At 38.1% G+C, this 18833-nt stretch overlaps 1 protein-coding gene and 1 pseudogene across 1 annotated transcript in view; one reads left to right on the forward strand and one right to left on the reverse strand.

Moving 5' to 3' along the window:
* Positions 1-18833, forward strand: part of ABCA13 (ATP binding cassette subfamily A member 13) — a 500786-nt gene that overhangs the window by 67703 nt on the left and 414250 nt on the right. Inside the window, 2 exon segments of the mRNA XM_014593022.1 lie at positions 1596-1801; positions 2994-3133. Coding sequence (XP_014448508.1) covers positions 1596-1801; positions 2994-3133 — 346 coding nt within the window.
* LOC102486271 (required for meiotic nuclear division protein 1 homolog pseudogene) lies at positions 6720-7896 on the reverse strand (annotated as a pseudogene).

Genomic DNA, 18833 nt, shown 5'->3' on the forward strand with positions numbered 1-18833 from the left:
GGTAAGTGCACATGTCTTCTAGCAATTAAAAAAAAAAAGTCATAGTCCTCTTATGTCACTGCCAACAGCTTGGGTCTATCTTAGTTGAGTTCTCAGGTAAGACTGCAGAATTTTAGCAATTTGCTTAGAAAGATGATTATGTCAAAACAGCCTATATTTTTCTTACTGAAAACTAAAAATTATAATATTTATATTTTCATAGTACATTTTTCTCCCAATATTACCTGCTTTTTTTTAATCTTTTTTCTTACACACCATGAAATAAAAAAGTGAAATGATGTATTTAGTTAAATATATATGACATCACAGCAAAATGGAAAACTCCATTGTGTACATAGTTGAATTTGATGAGCGTTTCCTTAGCTTCTACTGTGGGTGTGATGTTATCGGTGAGGGGAATGCAAACATGGAGACACTGTCCTATGCGAAAGATGGACAATGAGCAGGAGGAGCCCAGCATCTGGATGTTTTCTCAAATCAGTAGATAAGCCTTAAATGAGGTGTGAAATTTGGAGGCAAGGAGGAGTCAGGAGGCTCTTCTTTGCCTAACTAGGCAGGTAGAAAAGTATATGTGAAGGCATTCAGATGTGAACAGTCACCACCTGTCTGCACATCTGTTTCCTACTATTGGGTAAGCTCTTTCCCAGCAGAAAGTTCATTCGGAATTTCTTTCTACCTATAAAGCCTAACTATATCTCCCCCTTCACCTTCGAAGCCGAGACTTCACAGAATCTGCCAGTGGGGGTGACTATAGTTACAGTTTGCATGATTACAGTTACAGGATATATGGTAATTTTTATGATGGTGCCTAGGTTGTGGGTTATTAACAAACCACCCTAGAGTTCAGTGGCTTAAAAAAATGCATTCTATTATCTCTCATGACTGGATTGACAGGGCTTAGCTGGGTGGTTCTTCTGATGGTCTTTTTGGGTGTCTTCAGGAGCTTGCTGTTAGATGGTGGTTCTTCTGATGGTCTTTTTGGGTGCCTTCAGGAGGTTGCTGTTAGATGGTGAGGGCTGGGGTATGGGTGCTTATTTGGGACACAGAGAGATGTACCTCCCAATTTCCTCTTGGGTCTCAGGGTCTCTCCTCTCCCCATATAGTCTCTCAAGAGAGTAGCCAGGCTTCCTACATAGATGTCTAGGAATCCCCAACACAGGCAAGCAGAAAGGGAGAGTTAGGAGCTGCCACTGCTTAGACAGGGCAGGAATGGTACTGGTATGAGTCATTTCTGTTGCATTTTGGGGGCTAATGTGAATGAGAGCTCACTGCAGATGAATTGTCAGAGGTGTTTATTAACAGTGAGACTATCAGGAGGTCTGGTTCACTGGGCCCTTTGATGGAAATGAGCTAACACGGATAGCTAGACACTTGGATCCTGTCCTGCTTTATTATTGGATGAAGTTTTACTTGAGAGTTTGTTAATTTGAACATGGAGTAAATATTTGACCTAGAACTAGGACTTAGGCAATCATCATCCTGCAGATGCTCTGTTCAGGAGGATCCTTTGTAGAGTGAGACTGGGTAAAGGCATCTTACCACCCATATTTGGGTTGCTTTATTCATTACAAGCAATGTTTTCTTTTTTTCTTAAGGATCATATTTTGCGAGAGGTCATTATTGGGCACATGAATACGTCAGCTTCAATACCTGAAGAATATTTGGGCTGGCAAGAACTTGAAATGCAGCTGTCAGAAGCAAACCTCTCCTGTACTCGGCTTCTCCTGCATCTGGGAGCTGAACCCTTGCCTGGGAATGGTGTGTTTTCTGGAGACTGCCAGCACCAGCTCATCTCCCTCGTGTATGTATGTGTTTAGTGGAAAATTCTCAGATAATTGAATAGTAAAATAATTTCAACTACCGTCTTTGACTCAAGTGATAGATCAGCATAGCAAATTGTAATTCTAATGTCTATGATAGACATGTATTTTATTTATTTAAAAAAATTAGTCTATGGGCTGGCAGGTGGCGTGGTAGTTAAGGTGCTGGACTTCCACATGGTCAACTGTGGTTCAAGTCCCAGACCTCGCAGCTTGCTTTCTCAATCTCACTTTCTCTGTTTCTATCTCTCTCTGGTAAGTACACATGCCCTATAACAAATTAAAATAATAAGTATACTATAAAATAAATTAATAATTAAAAAATGATTAGCCTATTGATACCATTGGAAGGCATCTAAAAATTATAGAATATTAAACAAATCCCTTTAAAATTTAACTATTACTTAATCTTTTACAAGAAATCAAAGATCCTTAATAGTCCAAGAAGTACATGTGGTTGAGGTTCGTGCGTATTACAGTACTCAGAATTCTTGCACTAACTACTAAGGGATGGCTTCTCTGGAGATCTGTGGTTCTCAAGAAAATTCGCCTTGTTTTTATTTATTTATTTTTTTTTAAATTCTAGAGTGTATGTTTGAGAGAGAGAGAGATTCCTGCATTTTTTTTCCTCCATTTCTCTATCCCATCAGGAATTTAGGCTAGCACATACATGCTCCTGGCATGTTTTTCAAGCTGCCAAGGCTAGGATTTGAATCACAGTTGGCTATGTGAGATCCAGCTCCTAATGCACAGGGCTTACCGCTGTGCTACAGGACTGGCCTGCCTTGTTTTTATTTTATGACTTTGCTAATTATAAGTGTGATCAACTTCTACTTTCCTTCCTTGAGTAGGGAGTTCATACTTGATATGTCAAATAGGAAATATGCTTTAGTCTCAAAATTCACTTCATACTATAGCCTTTAGTTTTCCCTTTTGATTTATACTGCCTTATATTTTATGTATTCCAGTAGGAGGTTTTCTTTCATTTTTCAAGTCAAGGCATTCATAAACAAGTAAATATTAAGAGAACTATTTCAGAAATTCTCCTTTCTTCTGTAAGTGGACAGCCAGCAATGTGCATATGTCTGTGTTTAGATGAGTGTGTAATGAGCTAATTGTTATCTGGAAAAACCATTGTTAAATTTTCTTTTTTTTCTGGATTCTTGACTGTAGGATATTTCATGCACTTGAAAAAGCACAGTTTTTCCTGGAGCAAACATCCTACTGGAAAGCTCTCACAGCTTTTATCCAGCAGACTTGTGAAGTGGCCCGACAAGTGAATATGGAAGGAAGTTCCCAGAGCAGGCTGGATGGTGAGACAGGCATGTGGGTGCTCTTCTTGTTGGTGAGGTCACATGACATAATAAGAGATCATCCTGTTTAATAAAGAGGCACTTCAGACAGGAAGCTCTCCAAGTACAATTTGCTACTGTGCTTCCTGCATTCAATGATTTTTCAGTCAGTTATAAGACTTAGCACAAGTCTTGGTGTGACTAGGCCAAGTGGTCACAGAAGTTTCTGATAGTGACTCCTCTTATGTTCGTAAAGAGTACTTTTATATATATTTAAGTAGGCACATATACAGAGTAATCGTACACTCACTTTCAAGTGTCAAATATTCACTGCATGTGGGACTTGTCACTACCTAGTGTTCAGTCTGTCTCAGGCTGAGTAGGCTCCTGTTGTGAAAAAAGAATTGAAACACCACCAAGACTTCTGTGACCAAATGGGTGGGGTTTTTCCAGTCCAAGCAATTCTCACGAATGCCAACAAGGTGTCCTGCAATTTGATTAAATTCTGGCGTTGTCTCTCTGGAGTTAGCATCAGATCCCACAGGTTGCAGGCTTGGCCCTGATAACCCCCATTGTTGATGCCCATCCCACGTCCAGGGCCCACTTCTGACTTCTCACAAACTGGCTCTAAATCAGCATACTCAGGACTTCCTCCTTGGGTGTGCTCATTTGCTAGACCAGTTCACAGAACCGAGGAAAGTAGTTTACTTACTAGATCACAGTACATTGTGAAGAATCTAACTCAGGAACAGCCAGATGAGAGATGTATAGTACAGGTATAGTACAGGTATAGGGAGGAGTTGGGGGAGGTGCAGAGTTCTGGACCCTCTCTGGGCACCACTCTGCCAGCACCTCCATTTGTTCACAACGTTGAACCACCTGAGTTTTTATGGAGGCGTCATTATTCAGATATAATTGATCAAATCATTGGCTATTAGTGATTGACTCAACCTCTAATCCTCTCTCCTTCTTGGAGTTTTAGGGTAGGTAAGAGAGTTGGAGAAGAACAGGGCTGATACTTAGATCATGGGATTGGTTCCTCTGATACCTTGTTCCCTTCCTTGGGCTATCCAGGACCCTCCCCCCCCTCCCCAGCCACCTTTGTCTCAGTAGGATATAAAAAGACACATGTTTGGAAATTTTTTATGGGTTTTAGGCATTCTATGCCAGGAAATTAATTTTATATATATATATATATATACACACACATACACATATATACATATATATACATATAGTTAGGATTCTGGAAAGTCATGATGTATTTCTACACTTTTCTATTGCAAAAATGTGCCATCACTTTTCTGACATATTTTATATATATATAATTTCTTATTAGGTTACAGCTCCCTTTTTCCCTTCCTAAATCCCTGAAAATGTAAATTTTGTAATGGCACAACTGCATGAGTCACAGAGTCCTCTTGTTTCTTCAAAAACCTTTTCTATCTCAACTGTAGCCCATACAGGAAAACGTGCATCTCTGACTCTGCTTCCTGCCCCAGAGCTGGCTAGGTTCATCTTTCCTGGAAAATCATGCTCCTGCTTGGCTTTGCAGTATGTCAAGATACTGCCATTCAGGGGGGTTATCGACTTCTCCTTAGAATGCCTGTGTCTTGGGACCTGCAGATGGCATAATGGTTACATCACTGGACTCCCACACAGTCAATCATGGTTTGAATCCCAAATTTGGAAGTTTAAAACTCACACAGGGTTCATGTGCGTGTGTGCCCAAAATCCTAAGAGGAGAATAGAGGAGAGGGAATGCAGTGGTGACCATCCCTCCTGGGGGTTATTTCTCACTTTCTGTCTCTCTGGTGAGTGTACATGCCCTATAACAAAGCAAAAACTAAAAAAAAAAAAAAAGTCTATGTCTTACACTTGAGGGGCTCAGGGCTGGGGACATGAATTTCACATTCTTTTCTGTGGCGATGGCCACCTGGTCTTTTTTCTTACCTTCCTCAGCATACTGCTGTTTTTAGAGGCTGCCGGAGATTTTCCCTCCGTGGCTCTCAGTTTCAGGCTATGTATCACAAGGCAGTCATTGTGTTTGCTGCAGGTCACAGTGTGAAGCTCTGTAGCTCCATGTAGAGGTATTGGGTCACAGGGAACTTCTCAGTGAGCTGAACTCTGTAGCTCCATGTAGGGTTGCTGGGTTAAGGGTAACAAATTCAGCAAGCTGGCCATATCTCCCTGGGTTTGAATACTCATCTTACACTTTACCTTCCTCCTGTTCTACCTTATCCTGCTTTTTATCACTTATATTTTCCCACTTCTATTTTTTAGAAACAGGCTACAAAGGGTGATAGTCAATATCAGCAAGAATCCTGGAGTTCAGAAGTCTCAAAACTATTTGATAATCACAAATATTTGTATTTCCTATGAATTATCTAATATTCATATCAACCTGTGAGATAGATAGCATTCCATTTGTAGATAGGAATACTGAGGCTCAGGAAAGATTTTACTCCTAGCTTCAGTCACAAAAATACTGTCAAAGCCAAGAATACCAATGTGGAAAGTCTCTCTCTGGAACCTGTAAGAATAACCACTTCACTTTCCATTGGGCAGTTCCTTGCTAGGGCACAAAGGTTTACTCAACTGTAGAATGTAACTCGTCTTGCTGAAGCACTGAGTTTTGTTGATTCTCTCTACTGTACATGTGTTTGTTATTTCATTAGTTTATCCTTTTATCTTTATTATTTCCTTTCTTCTATTAAATTTAGTTTGATGCTGTTCCTTTTTGAGCATCTTGATTTATAGGTTATCTTATTTTCTAGTATATGCTTTTAAGATGATAAATTTCTCTTGTTCAAAGCTCTAGGTATAACCCAGACATTTGGATATTTCACAATTTTATTATGTTAATTCAAATTTTTTTCTACTTTTTTATTATGACTTCTTCTTTTATTGTGGCTTCTTCTCAGTTATTTAGAAATGTGTTGCTTAATTTCCAAATAGTTGGGGATCTTTGTTATTGGATGAGGAGGAGCTGGGAGCATTGTGATGAATGCTTCATTCTTGGGTTCAGATTTCAAAGATTAGAGACTCATCCAGAGATGCAAATAAAGCCACAACAATGAGAAAAGTATGAAAGACAGAGTCCTTTCAGAAGAGGGTCCAGGCGGGCAAGCTGCCTGGCAGCAACTGCACCAAGAATGGGGTTATATTTTTTGTGGAGTCTTGTCAAATATAAATCTCATGACTACAGATAAAGCTACCCATGAAGGATGAGTGATGTGTCTAACTGGAACTATGTAGAGCTTTCTTTCTCCACCTGGTCAACTGTTGATTGTCCAGTTGCTAACGGGTAACAGGGATATAACTGTTAATCGTTCAGAAGGACTTGGTCTCAGACTGGCCTCCATACTGGAAGAAAGAGTATACACAGAAGGCAGGAGGAGGCATGAACAGCCCTCTTGTCCTCACTAATGTCCTTCTTATACTTGCACTTATTCTCAGCCATGAGATAGTGACCATTGCTTGTCAAGGTATTCTTCACTCAAATGGGTATCCTCAGGTGCAGACTTGGCTTCGTTCCTTTTTAAACAGTGAGGATGGAAATACACAAAATGCCATCATGTCAAAGATCTGAATGTTGCTTTTGACATCAATTTTCTTGTTCAAGCCAAGTGGCAGTAGCAATTGGCTCATTGATGATTTTGAGCACAAGGAGATCAGCAATGATTCCAGTGTCTTTGGCAGCATGAAGCCTAACTCTTCAAGTAATGCTGAGGAATTGACAAGTTTTATCATAAAGTTCTTCCCGGTTTTCTCTATCTCAGTAGAAATCAGGAGTGATCAAGGAGGCTGAACTCAAATTTATACAATGCTTTAGGGCAAAGGTTCACCCATTTTCTGCATAACTTCTTTTTTTTTTTTTGGAGAGGTTTTTACTATAGGGCGCGTGCACTCGCCAGACAGACAGAGAGAGACAGAAAGATAGAAAGCGAGAAATCACCCCCCAGGGGGAGATGGCCACGCCGCAATCCCTTCTCCTCCGTTCTCCTCTCGAGATCTTGGGCACTCACGCACACGCACCCAGCGTGAGTTTTAAGCCACTGGGTCCGGAACGCGAACCGCGGTCGACTACATGGGAGTCCAGGGACATAGCCATTACGCTAACTACTGGTCCCAATTTTCTGCATAACTTCTTTATGAGATAGTTTTACTTTCTTCCCAGCTTCTAAAGTTTCTGGAATTGACTGAACATATTCAACAAATTTATCCAGCAATGTTTCTCAAATAGCCAGTTTCACTGAAAGGCAAAGAACATTGGAGAAAGAGAATTCTTCTAGAATAGTCTCATCTAAATACAGCCCTGAATTTAACTTGATTTGCCCTGTGTGAAATTTGGACTACTCCAGTGTTTTCATATAAAGTTCTTCATTTTCTCCATGCACCAATGCAATTTCATAATGCTGAATTTTTATGTTTTTTATAATTTGCATCTCATGCTTTATAATTTTGTCTTCATTTTCCAAAACATAGCATTTCTTCTTCCCTGAAGAATACTGTTCCAGGATCACCTTCTTTTATAGAATTTTCTACACCCATCACCAAAATATTTGCTGCATCTCTAGGCAAGTTTGTGACTTCAATATACTCATGGGAAGACAGATCTTAGACAAATTTGCCAGGTGATTTTCATCCATTGTTGCAAATGCCGGTTAGTGTATCAGGTCCTCGTTCATAGACTGGGCCAGAAGGTTGGTCCCAGATGACTACCTGGTCTTTGAGGATTTTAGTGGTCTCTTGATTTGTAGAAAGTCTTGTTTTGCAACAAATATTTAGTTGATAAATTCTATTTTACAATGATAAACTTCAGGATTCCTTTTTTAGTCCCAATACCATGACATTTCATAAAGACTTGTGTTAGAATAGGCCTTTTAAAGAATGCATTGTGTTTTGTACTCAGTGATATCTTTCTTCTTAAAAATAAACATTTTGGGCAATTTTTTTGTATTACGTCTTTGATCATTTCAAACCCTACATATTTCTTTTCTTCTTTTTTTTTTTTTAGAACTTCTACTAGCCATCAGTTGAACCTACTGTATGATCCTCTAAATTTATGGTTTTTAAGAATATGTTTTCTTCTGATTTCTGGGACATTTTCTCAATTTTATTTAAAATGCATCTATTTCAAATTTTTTTGTTATGACATTTTTTATTTCTGAGAATACTTCTTTGTTCTGTAGATAGTCATTAAAAAATAACTTTCTTCTCTTTTTGCATCTTCTTTTATCATGCTAAAATAGTCCTTTCCTTTAAAGTTTGTACCAGTAGTTTCTGTTCTTCTTTTTGTTTGTGTGATCTCTGTCATTTAGGTGGAAACTTTACTATCTGATAATTCTAGAATGCCCATTCACATGTAAGAATGAACACTAAAATGCTGACAGAAGTGCTGTTGGTGTGGGGGTGGTGACTTTTCAATTGGATGGTTTCCTTCTAGGGGGATCAGGCCATGAGCCTACATTCAGTGAAGGAATCCCTAATCACTTGTATGAATGCACATTTTTCCCTTGGGTAGGTCAAGTTCTCCAAAACCTACGAAACAAATTCTCCAAATGCCTGCTTATGGCACATGGTTTGAAAAGAATAGCCTGGCTGTGAAATATCTGGGAACAAATAAAAGAGGGGTAATGGGGGATTTTTCTGTTCAAAATTAACAGGGTAAGTGAATCCCCACTGTTTCTGGAAAGAGCAGTGTGCTGACAGTGTAAGTTCAGCACCACTCTAGTTCCATTTTGTCAGACCAGTAAACCTCTATTCTTCTGTATCAACAGAAGAAGAGTAGTTGGCTGGCTGGGGTGATAGAGAGAATATGTTTTAGAATTTCTCCTTACTCAAAATTTTATCCAGAGCTGTCTCCCTGTTTTAAGTTCTATTCTTTATACTTCTAGTCAGATGTTTATACTTTCACTACATGAGACTTTGGAGGGTTCAGCAAAGAAAATAAAATGTCCTCTTTTGCCTTCTTTCTTGCCAGGCTAAAGGTCAGACTACTGCTTCTCCACTAGGCCAGACACCCCTTGTCCATTTGCTCTTTTACTTTATTTATTATAGTCCCTTTCTGAGACTATTTAAGACTATTGCTATGCACGAATCTTAGATTATACATTCCTATTTCCTTTTTCTTCATTAAAAGTAAGGTTGGCTTGGTGACATTGCTCAAGTGAAGATGTATTCGTATGGAAGATTGTGGGTTTGGTTCCTAGGTTGACTTGTATGCTTTGGTCGCATGTGGCCACAATCCTGGCTGGCTGAAAAGGCTGACAAGAGGAAAGAACTTGCTTGTCAGTCTCTATCTCTCACTCTCATGAATGAAAAATAAATAAAATAAAAACAACACTACATGGTAAGAAGCTGGTATAACAGAGACACTAATGGGATATTCTAATAAACAGATTCTGTGATAATTATTTAAAATTATGGAGTACAGATTTATCAAGCAGCTAAAGAAGATGTATCCGTATGGAAGATTGTGGGTTTGGTTCCTAGGTTGACTTGTATGCTTTGGTCGCATGTGGCCACAATCCTGGCTGGCTGAAAAGGCTGACAAGAGGAAAGAACTTGCTTGTCAGTCTTTCTCTATCTCTCACTCTCATGAATGAAAAATAAATAAAATAAAAACAACACTACATGGTAAGAAGCTGGTATAACAGAGACACTAATGGGATATTCTAATAAACAGATTCTGTGATAATTATTTAAAATTATGGAGTACAGATTTATCAAGCAGCTAAAGCACAGACTGGCATTTTGGCATGGGTTTGGAAAGTAAACTACATCTGACACAGATTTTATTGAGTAGACTAGCTTAGTCAGTTTTATGCCTGGTAAAATAAAACTTATATGGTCAATTTTATGGTGTTCTTAGGAAGACTAAATAGGACAATTATATAAAATGCCTACCCAATATTGTAGATACGTGTGATAGATATTAATTCCCTCTTCCACCCATAGAAATGAGAGTCAGAATGATGTATCACACACAATGGCCAAAGATTTACTATGTAGTATTTTATTTTATTTTCTTCTTTTGTTTAAAACAGATTTTTGATACTGCTTGATTTCCTGGAATTATTGATGCTTTCCTCTATCTGTGGAATGAACACACACTTCTGTGTTAATTTTCAAGATAGTTTCCACCTTTTTTTCCTTGTACACTTATAAAATTTTGTACACATTAGCCAGTCTATTTCAGTGGGGAATTCTGTGAAGTATATGGATGCAAGTTTTATGCAATGTTGCTTCTTAAATGAATTCTGAAGAGGTTAAATTACTCACTTCAAATTAGGAGTGCTTTCTTGAAAAAGAAAACTTTGTTGAAATATTACTGACAAGCAATAAATCACACATATTTAACGTATGTAATGTGACAAGTGTTGACATTAAAAAAAAATTTTTTTTTGAGAGGTTTTTGCTATAGGGTGCGTATGTTTGCTAGAAAGACAAAGAGAGACAGAGAGACAGAAAACAAGAAATCACCCCCCGAGGGGGATGGCCACGCTGCAATATCCATTCTCCATTCTCCTCTCGAGATCTTGAGCACGCACGCACTCACGTATGGTGTGAGTTTAAGCCAATGGGTCCAGGACTCAAACTGTGGTTGACTACATGGGAGTCCAGCAATATAGCCCTTACAACAACTGCTGGTCCTGACATATTGTATATAGCCATAAAACTGTCACCAGACATGAGATAGAAAAGACCACTGTCACTCTCAAAAGCTTCCCCATCTTTTATAATCCTTCCTAATGTCAACCCCAGTCCCTTGCCCTGTCCCCAACCACTGCTGTATTGTCCCTCTTACTGAATTTTTATTTCTAGAAATTTTTATGAATGGAATTATGCAGTTTGTACTTTTTTGTGCTACATATTTTACTTAGTGCCATTAGTTAACATTGGTTATTTTGAGAGCTGTTCAGTTAGTAACAGGTTTATTCCTTTATATCGCTGAATACTATGCTGTTGTATGGGTGTACCACAGTCCTTCTATCCACTACACAGTTCAAAACTGGTGTTTTATTGCTTTTGGCTATCATGAATAAAGCTGCTATGTGTATTCATTTAAAAGTCTTGCTTGGAATATGCTTTTTTTCCCTTTAAGAATAAAATGTCTTCATTCTATGGAATGTGTATGTTTAACAACTTTTTAAAATTGATTTATTTTCACTTCATGATTTCTTATTCAAACTGGCAAACTGTTTTTCTTGTTGCACCATTTTATACTTCTACCTGTAGTATGTGAGAGTTCTAGTACCTCCACATCCGTACCAGCATCTGGTAGAGTCAGTCTTTTTAATTTTAGCCATTATAATAGGTATGTACTGGACTTATTATAGATTTTATTTGCATTTATGGGTAATGATCTTGAACACCTATCTTTTCAAGTACTTATGTGTCATGTACTTATATCTTTATTCATGAATTATGTATTCTAATCTTTTCTTCACTTTTTAAACTGGGTTCTTTATTGGGTATTTTAAAAGGTTCTCATATATTTAGAATACAAGTAAGTCCTTTATCAGACATGTTTTAGAAATCTTCCCAGCTTCTGGATTGTCTTTTCATTCTTCTTTTATTTTATTTTTATTCTAACTTTATTTATTATTATTCTTTTCCAATTTGATAAGAGAGAGAGAGAGAGAGAGAGAAAGTAAGTCACCAGCTCTGGGTCTTGAACCATGGTCTGCCATGTAGGAGTTCAGCGCCTTTAACTACCACTCCACCTGCTGGCCCCACTTTTTGTTCTTCCTATCAATATAATTCAGGAGCAGAAGTTTCAGATTTGATAAAGTCCTAGTTCCCTTCCCTTTTCCTTCTCCCCTTTCCTTTCCTTTCCTCTTCCCTTTCCTCTTCCCTTTCCTCTTCCCTTTCCTCTTTCCTTTCCTTCTTTCCTCTCCTTTCCTCTTTCCTTTCCTTTCCTTTCCTTTCCTCTTCCCTTTCCTCTTCCCTTTCCTCTTCCCTTTCCTCTTCCCTTTCCTCTTTCCTTTCCTTTCCTTTCCTTTCCTTTCCTTTCCTTTCCTCTCCTTTCCTCTTTCCTTTCCTTTTCTCTCTCTCTCCTCTCTTTCTTCTTTTTCTTCTTCTTTTTAATAAAATAGATCATGCTTTTTGTACTACAGCTAGGAAATCTTTGTTAACATTTGAGGTCACAATGATTTTTGCCTATATTTTCTCCTTAAAGTTTAATAGTTTTAGGTTTCATTTTTTCAATTTTGCCGGAGGATACTTGTACGAGAGAGAGAGAGAGAGAGAGAGAGAGAGAGAGAGAGAGAGAGAACACATCAGCTGGTGATGTGGTAGTTAAAGCGACTGGATCCACATGGCCAACTGCGTGGTTCAAGTCCCACATCTGGTGGCTTGAGAAACATACTGAGCACTTGTGTGTGTGTGTGTGTGTGTGTGTGTGTGTGTGTATGCGTGTGTGTGTGAAAAATCCAGAAAGGCTAATGGAAAAAAAAGGATGACAGTGTGACCATGTCCAGGACAGTGCTTTCTTACTTTTTCTCTCTCTTTTCCTGGTGAAAGCACACACACTATAGCAAACTAAAAGAGAAAGAGGGAGACAGAGAAAGATACAGAGACAGAGAGAAAGGGAGACAGAGAGCAAGAAAGCACTCCTCACGGAGATGGCTCTGCCACATTCTCTTCTGCTTCATCTCTCCCTCCTTCTGGGGTTGCACACATGCGTGCACACGTGCCCAGAGTGTTTCTCAAGCTGCTAGGTTCAGGACTGCATGACTGGCTATGTAGGGTCTGCCTGCCTAGACTACCAGGCCTTGGGCTGGTCCAGGTTGTAAGCTTCAGTCTATGATCCATTTTAAGTTAATATTTGCTTTGATTTGGGTATATTATCTGTTGAATATAACATGTATAGTATTCTCAACTGGACTGGTAAAAAATGTATACATGTTGGAATATTCACTTTGTAAGCTATAACATATGTGATTGAATGTATAAAAGAAATTGAAATAAAAAATATATTAAATAAATATTTGTATTGGGGGACTAGCAGTTAACATAATGCTATGTCACTGAACTCCCATGTAGTCAACCGTGGTTCGAGTCCCAGACCCGGTGGCTTAAAACGCAAGCCAGGCGCGTGTGCATGCGTGCTCAAGATCCTGAGAGGAGAATGGAGGAGAAGAGATTGCAGCGTGGCCATCCTCCCTGGGGGTGATTTCTCGCTTTCTGTCTCTCTGTTTGTCTCTGTCTGTCTGGTGAGTGCACGCATCCTATAGCAAAAACCTCTTCAAAAAAAAAATTTGCATTGGGTTATCAGAAAATCATGACACATTTTAATGTATCAAGACTTTTTTGACAACCCATTATATGGTATAGTTAAATATTAAAGTTTATTATATACATATGTATACACACAAACACACACACACACACACACACACACACATATATATATATATATGGTCGACCATGTGGGATTCCAGTGCCTTAACCGCTATGCTACCTGCTGGCCCCAACACATTTATTTTAGCACGTTGATCCTGTATTTGCATTTTGAGGATCCAGTTACTCCAGAAAATTTTGCTGTGAAGCTCTCTTTTCCCTACTGAATTACTTTTACAGTTTTGTCAAAAAATAGCTGTTTGGGGACCAGCAGATAGTATAATGGTTACGTTACTAGACTCCCATGTAGTTGAACATGGTTTGAGTCCTGGTCCTGGCAATGTAAAACTCATGCCAGGCACATGTGCATGTGTACCCATAATTCCAAGAGGAGGATGGAAGAGAAGGGATTGTGGCATGGCCACCCCCCAAGGGGGTGATTTCTCGTTTTCTCTATCTCTGTCTCTCTCTATCTTTCCGGTGAGTGCATGCACCCTATAGCAAAAATCTTAAAAAATAAATAACCGTTTGAACATATGGCTTTTTCTGGACTCTCTATTCTATTTGAGTAATCCGTTTGCCTGTCTTTATACCAGTATTGCCCTACTTTGATTACCATAGCTTTGTAATAAGTCTTAAAGTCAGGTGGTATTAGCCCTCTAACTTTGTCCTTTTTTCATGTAAAAATATTTTAAACTATTCAAGGTTATTTGGCTTCTCATGTGAATTTTAAATCTGCTTGTCAATTTCCCAAATATCTGTTGAAATTTTAATCAGAATTGAGTTGAATCTGTAGATCAGTATAGGAAGAATGTGCATTTTAACTATTTGGAGTCTTCTGACCTATAAACATTAATTGCTCCCCATTATTATGTCTTCTTTATTTTTCTAAGCAACTTCAGATAGCTTTTGTTATCTTTCACATGTTTTATAATTTTTATCCCTGAAATTCATTTTTGATGGTATTAAAAGTCTTACAACATTTAAATTTAATCTTTAGTAGTTTGTTGCTTGTATAGAAACAGATTTTGTATTTCCTTAGATAAATCTTTTTTGCTATAGGGCACATGTGCTCACTGGAGACACTGAGAGACACACACAGAAAGAGAAAGTGAGACCCGCTGCTCCTCCTGAGAAGGGATGGCTATGCTGTAATTCCTTCTCCTCCATCCTCCTCTTGGGATTTTGGGCAGGCACGCACACATGCTTGCCGTGAATTTCAAGCTACCAGGTCTGGGGACTTGAACCATGGTCGACCATGTGGGATTCCAGTGCCTTAACCGCTATGCTACCTGCTGGCCCCAACACATTTATTTTAGCACGTTGATCCTGTATTCTGCAAACTTGCTAAGTTAACTCTTTAGGCTTTTTTTATCTTTTCTAATTTTATTTATTGATTTATCTTATTTATTAATTATTATTATTAACTTATTTATTTATTAAAATGATTTTTGTTATAGGGTATACCAGCTCTCTCTCTCTCGAAATGAGAAGTTACCCCTCAGGGAGGATAGCTATGCCAGAATCCCTTCTCCTCCAGTCTCCTTTCAGGATTTTGGGCATGTGTGCATGTGAATGATAGTGATTCTCAAGCTGCTGAATCTGGGACTCAAACTTTGTACCTTGTCATGAAAGATCCAGCATCCTAAACTCCAGGCCACCTAATAGCCCTTTATTATTATTGTTATTATTTGTGGATTGTCATGTGTGAATAAAGATGGCTTGATAGTTCCTGTATTTTTTTTAAAGAATTTTAATTTTGTTAATTTCCTTTCTTATTGGCTATAACCTCCCATACAATACTGGATAGAAACAGTATTTGAGAACATCCTGGTCTTCTCCTTGATTTGGGAGGGTGGTGATTTAATTTTTTACTACTGAGCATAACATCCGCTACAGGTTTCTCATAGACAATTTTTATTAAGTCGAAGAAATTTTCTTTTATTCCTAGTTTTCCAAGGTCTTTTGTCAGGAGCTGACCTTAGATTTCTGCCAAATGTTTCTCTGCATTTATTTAAATGATTTTGTATTTAATCATGTTGTTCCCATGGTAAATTACATTGACTGTTTTCAAATGTTAAATCCATCTTGCATAACTAATGTATTATGGGATTCAATTTGCTAAAATTTTGTTTAACAGTTTGTATTTGCTTTCTTATGAGGGATATTGGTCTATGGTTCTCTTTTTTGAAAATGCCTTTGTCTTATTTTGGTATCAGGATATCTTACCTCACAGAATAAGTTGAGGTTTTCTCTCTCTTTTACTTTTCTGAAGGAATTTATATTGAATTAGATTATTTCTTTCTTAAACATTTGGTAGAATTAATGAGTGAAGCCACCTGGGCCTTTATTTTATTTTATTTTATGGGAAGATATTTTATTACAAATTCAATTTCTTATATAGACATAGGACTTCTCAGATGATCTATTTCTTTTTGAGTAAGCATTGGTAGATTTTGTCTTTAAAGGAATTTGTCTCTTTTATTTAAATTTCTCAATTTAGTGTCTCTCTCTCTCTCTCTCTATATATATATATATTTTTTTTTTTTTTTTCAGCGGTTTTCCGTTATAGGGCACGTGTGTTTGCCAGACAGACAGACAGAGACAGAGAGACAGAAAGCGAGAAATCGCCCCCCAGGGGGAATGGCCATGCTGCAATCCCTTCTCCCCCATTCTCCTCTTGGGATCTTGGGCACGCACGCACACACGCCTGGCGTGAGTTTAAATCACTGGGTCTGGGACTTGAACTGTGGTCGACGACATGGAGTCCAGCGACATAACCATTACGCTAACTGCTGGTTCCGCCTTTGTTTTTATTATATTAATTTTTCTCTAATGTTTATATTTACTTAATTTCCACTCATTTTTATTCTTTTTTCCCCTGCTTACTTTGGATTTAACCGTCTCTTTGTTTCTAGTTTTTTTTAACATAAAAGCTGAAGTCATAAATTTGAGACAATTTCTCATTCTTTCTCTCTCTCTCTCTCTCTCTCTCTCTTTTTTTTTTCCAAAGGGAGTGTGTGCTCACTGGACAGAATTAGAGAAAGAGGCAGAGAATGAGAAAACTCCCACTCCCCACACCCATGGGGAATGCTTACACTGCAATTCCTTCTTTATTTCTCCTTCCTGCCAGGATTTCGGGCATGCATGCACATGTGCCTGGCATGTTTTCCAAGTAGCTGGTTCCAGAACTCAAACTGTACTGTCAGCCTTGTGGGATCCAGTCACCTCAACCAATATGCCATAGGTCGGGCCCCATTTTCTCTTCTAATGTAGGTGTTTAGTGGTATTAACTTTTCCCTAAATACTTTTATTAGTGGCATCTTGGTATGTTGTGCTTTTATTTTCATTAAATCCAAAGTACTTTCTAATTCCTCTTTCAACCTATGAAATGAGTTATTTATAAGTGCATTTCATTTTTTCATTTTTAAGTGTTTGGAAGTTTCTAACTATATTTATGTTATTGATATATAATTTAATTGCATTTTAGTTAGTGAATATTCTTTGTATATTTTTAAACTTATGGTGATATTTTGAGACTTGTTTTATGACTAGAATATCATCTAAATTTGTAAATATTTTATATGTATTTGAGAAAAACATAAACTATGTTGTTGAGTGCTGTGGTGTTCTGTAAACATCAATTAGATCAAGTGGTTTGATAATATTGTGCAAATCTTCTGTATCATTACTGATATTTTGCTTGCAGTGTGTTGAAATCTGACTGTAATAGTGGATTTGTCTATTTTGTTATGTTTGTATTAGTTTTTGTTTCATGTGTTTTAAAGATCTGTTATAATGTACATAAAATATAACATTAAAAGTGTCATATTGGGACCAGCAGTTAGTGTAATGTACATAAAATATAACATTAAAAGTGTTAAATTGAGACAAGCAGTTGGCATAATGGCTATGTTGCTGGACTCCTACATAGTAGACCATGGTTTGAGTCCCAGACCCCGTGGCTTAAACTCACACCGGGCATGTGTGTGTGCATGCCCAAGATCCCAAGAGGAGAATGGAGGAGAAGAATTGCGGTGTGGCCATGCCCCCTGGGGGATGATTTCTCGCTTTCTGTATCTCTGTCTCTCTCTGTCTTTCTGGCGAGCACACATGCCCCATAACAAAAACCTCTAAAAAAAGAAGTGTTATATTTTTTTGATTAACTGAGACTTTACAATCATAAAATGATAATACATTCATCATCTGAAATCAACTTTGCCTAATAACTATCTTTTGATGAATATTAGTGTAGTATCCCTTTTCTACCTATTTACTTTTTTTTATCCTTAAGTTTTTGCCCTAAGGCCATGTATGCTCACTTGAGACAGACAGAGAGAGGGAAAGTGAGAAATCACCCCCTTGAAGGGGCAAGGAGGAAGGGGGCAGGCATGCTGTAATTACTTCTTTTCCATTCTCTCCTGGGATTTTGGGCACACATACCATGCATGATTTTCAAGTTGCTGGGTCTGGGACTCGAACCATGGTCAGTCACATAAGAGTCCAGCACCTTGACCACCATGCCACTAACTGGACCCCATCCATTTACTTTTAATTTATTTATGTCTATATAATTCAAATGCATTTTTTTGAGAGATATTTGCTATAGGGTGCGTGCGCTCGCCAGAAAGACAGAGAGACAGGAAGTGAGAAATCACCTCCCAGGGGGATGGCCTCACCGCAATCCCTTCTCCTCCATTCTCCTCTCGGGATCTTGGGCATGCACACACACATACTTGGCATGAGTTTAAGCCACTGGATCCTGGACTTGAACCGTGTTTGACTATATGGGAGCCCAGCAACATAGCCATTACGCCAACTGCTGGTCCTGTCAAATGCATTTTTTTTTATATACATCACACAGCTGGATCTTGTTATATCCAATCTGATGTTTTGCCTTTTGAGTGTGTAAGCATTTAGTATAACAAACTAAATAATATACACTGTTCTATGTGATCAATGTTCTTTTTTGCTCTTTTGTCACCTCTGCCACTTTTGATTAATTTTTCTCCTCACGACGAATCATATTTTCTTCCTTTCTTGCATGGCCTGTGACTATTAACTAGATGCCAAATATTACAAAATTCTACCTTGTTTTGTGCTGATTAATTTTGTATTTCTACAAATAATCTAGAGACAAATTACCTGAAATAATTTGGCCCTTTAGTGTTTGTTTTTATGATTTTTTAGGCAGGTATGATGAGGTGCTCATTCTGATTGTAAATATTCCCTACTACTGAAGACCTTCTGTAGAGTTTACTCAATGATTCATAAATTGTCAATTGTTCTAATCTGGTATTGTGTGATCACTACAGATACCATCAATGGGTAATTATTTGGTTTCAGGGTGCATGCGTTGATGATTCTTAGT

Source organism: Tupaia chinensis, unplaced genomic scaffold, assembly GCF_000334495.1.
Source record: "Tupaia chinensis unplaced genomic scaffold, TupChi_1.0 Scaffold139484_1, whole genome shotgun sequence".
Lineage (NCBI taxonomy): Eukaryota > Metazoa > Chordata > Mammalia > Scandentia > Tupaiidae > Tupaia > Tupaia belangeri.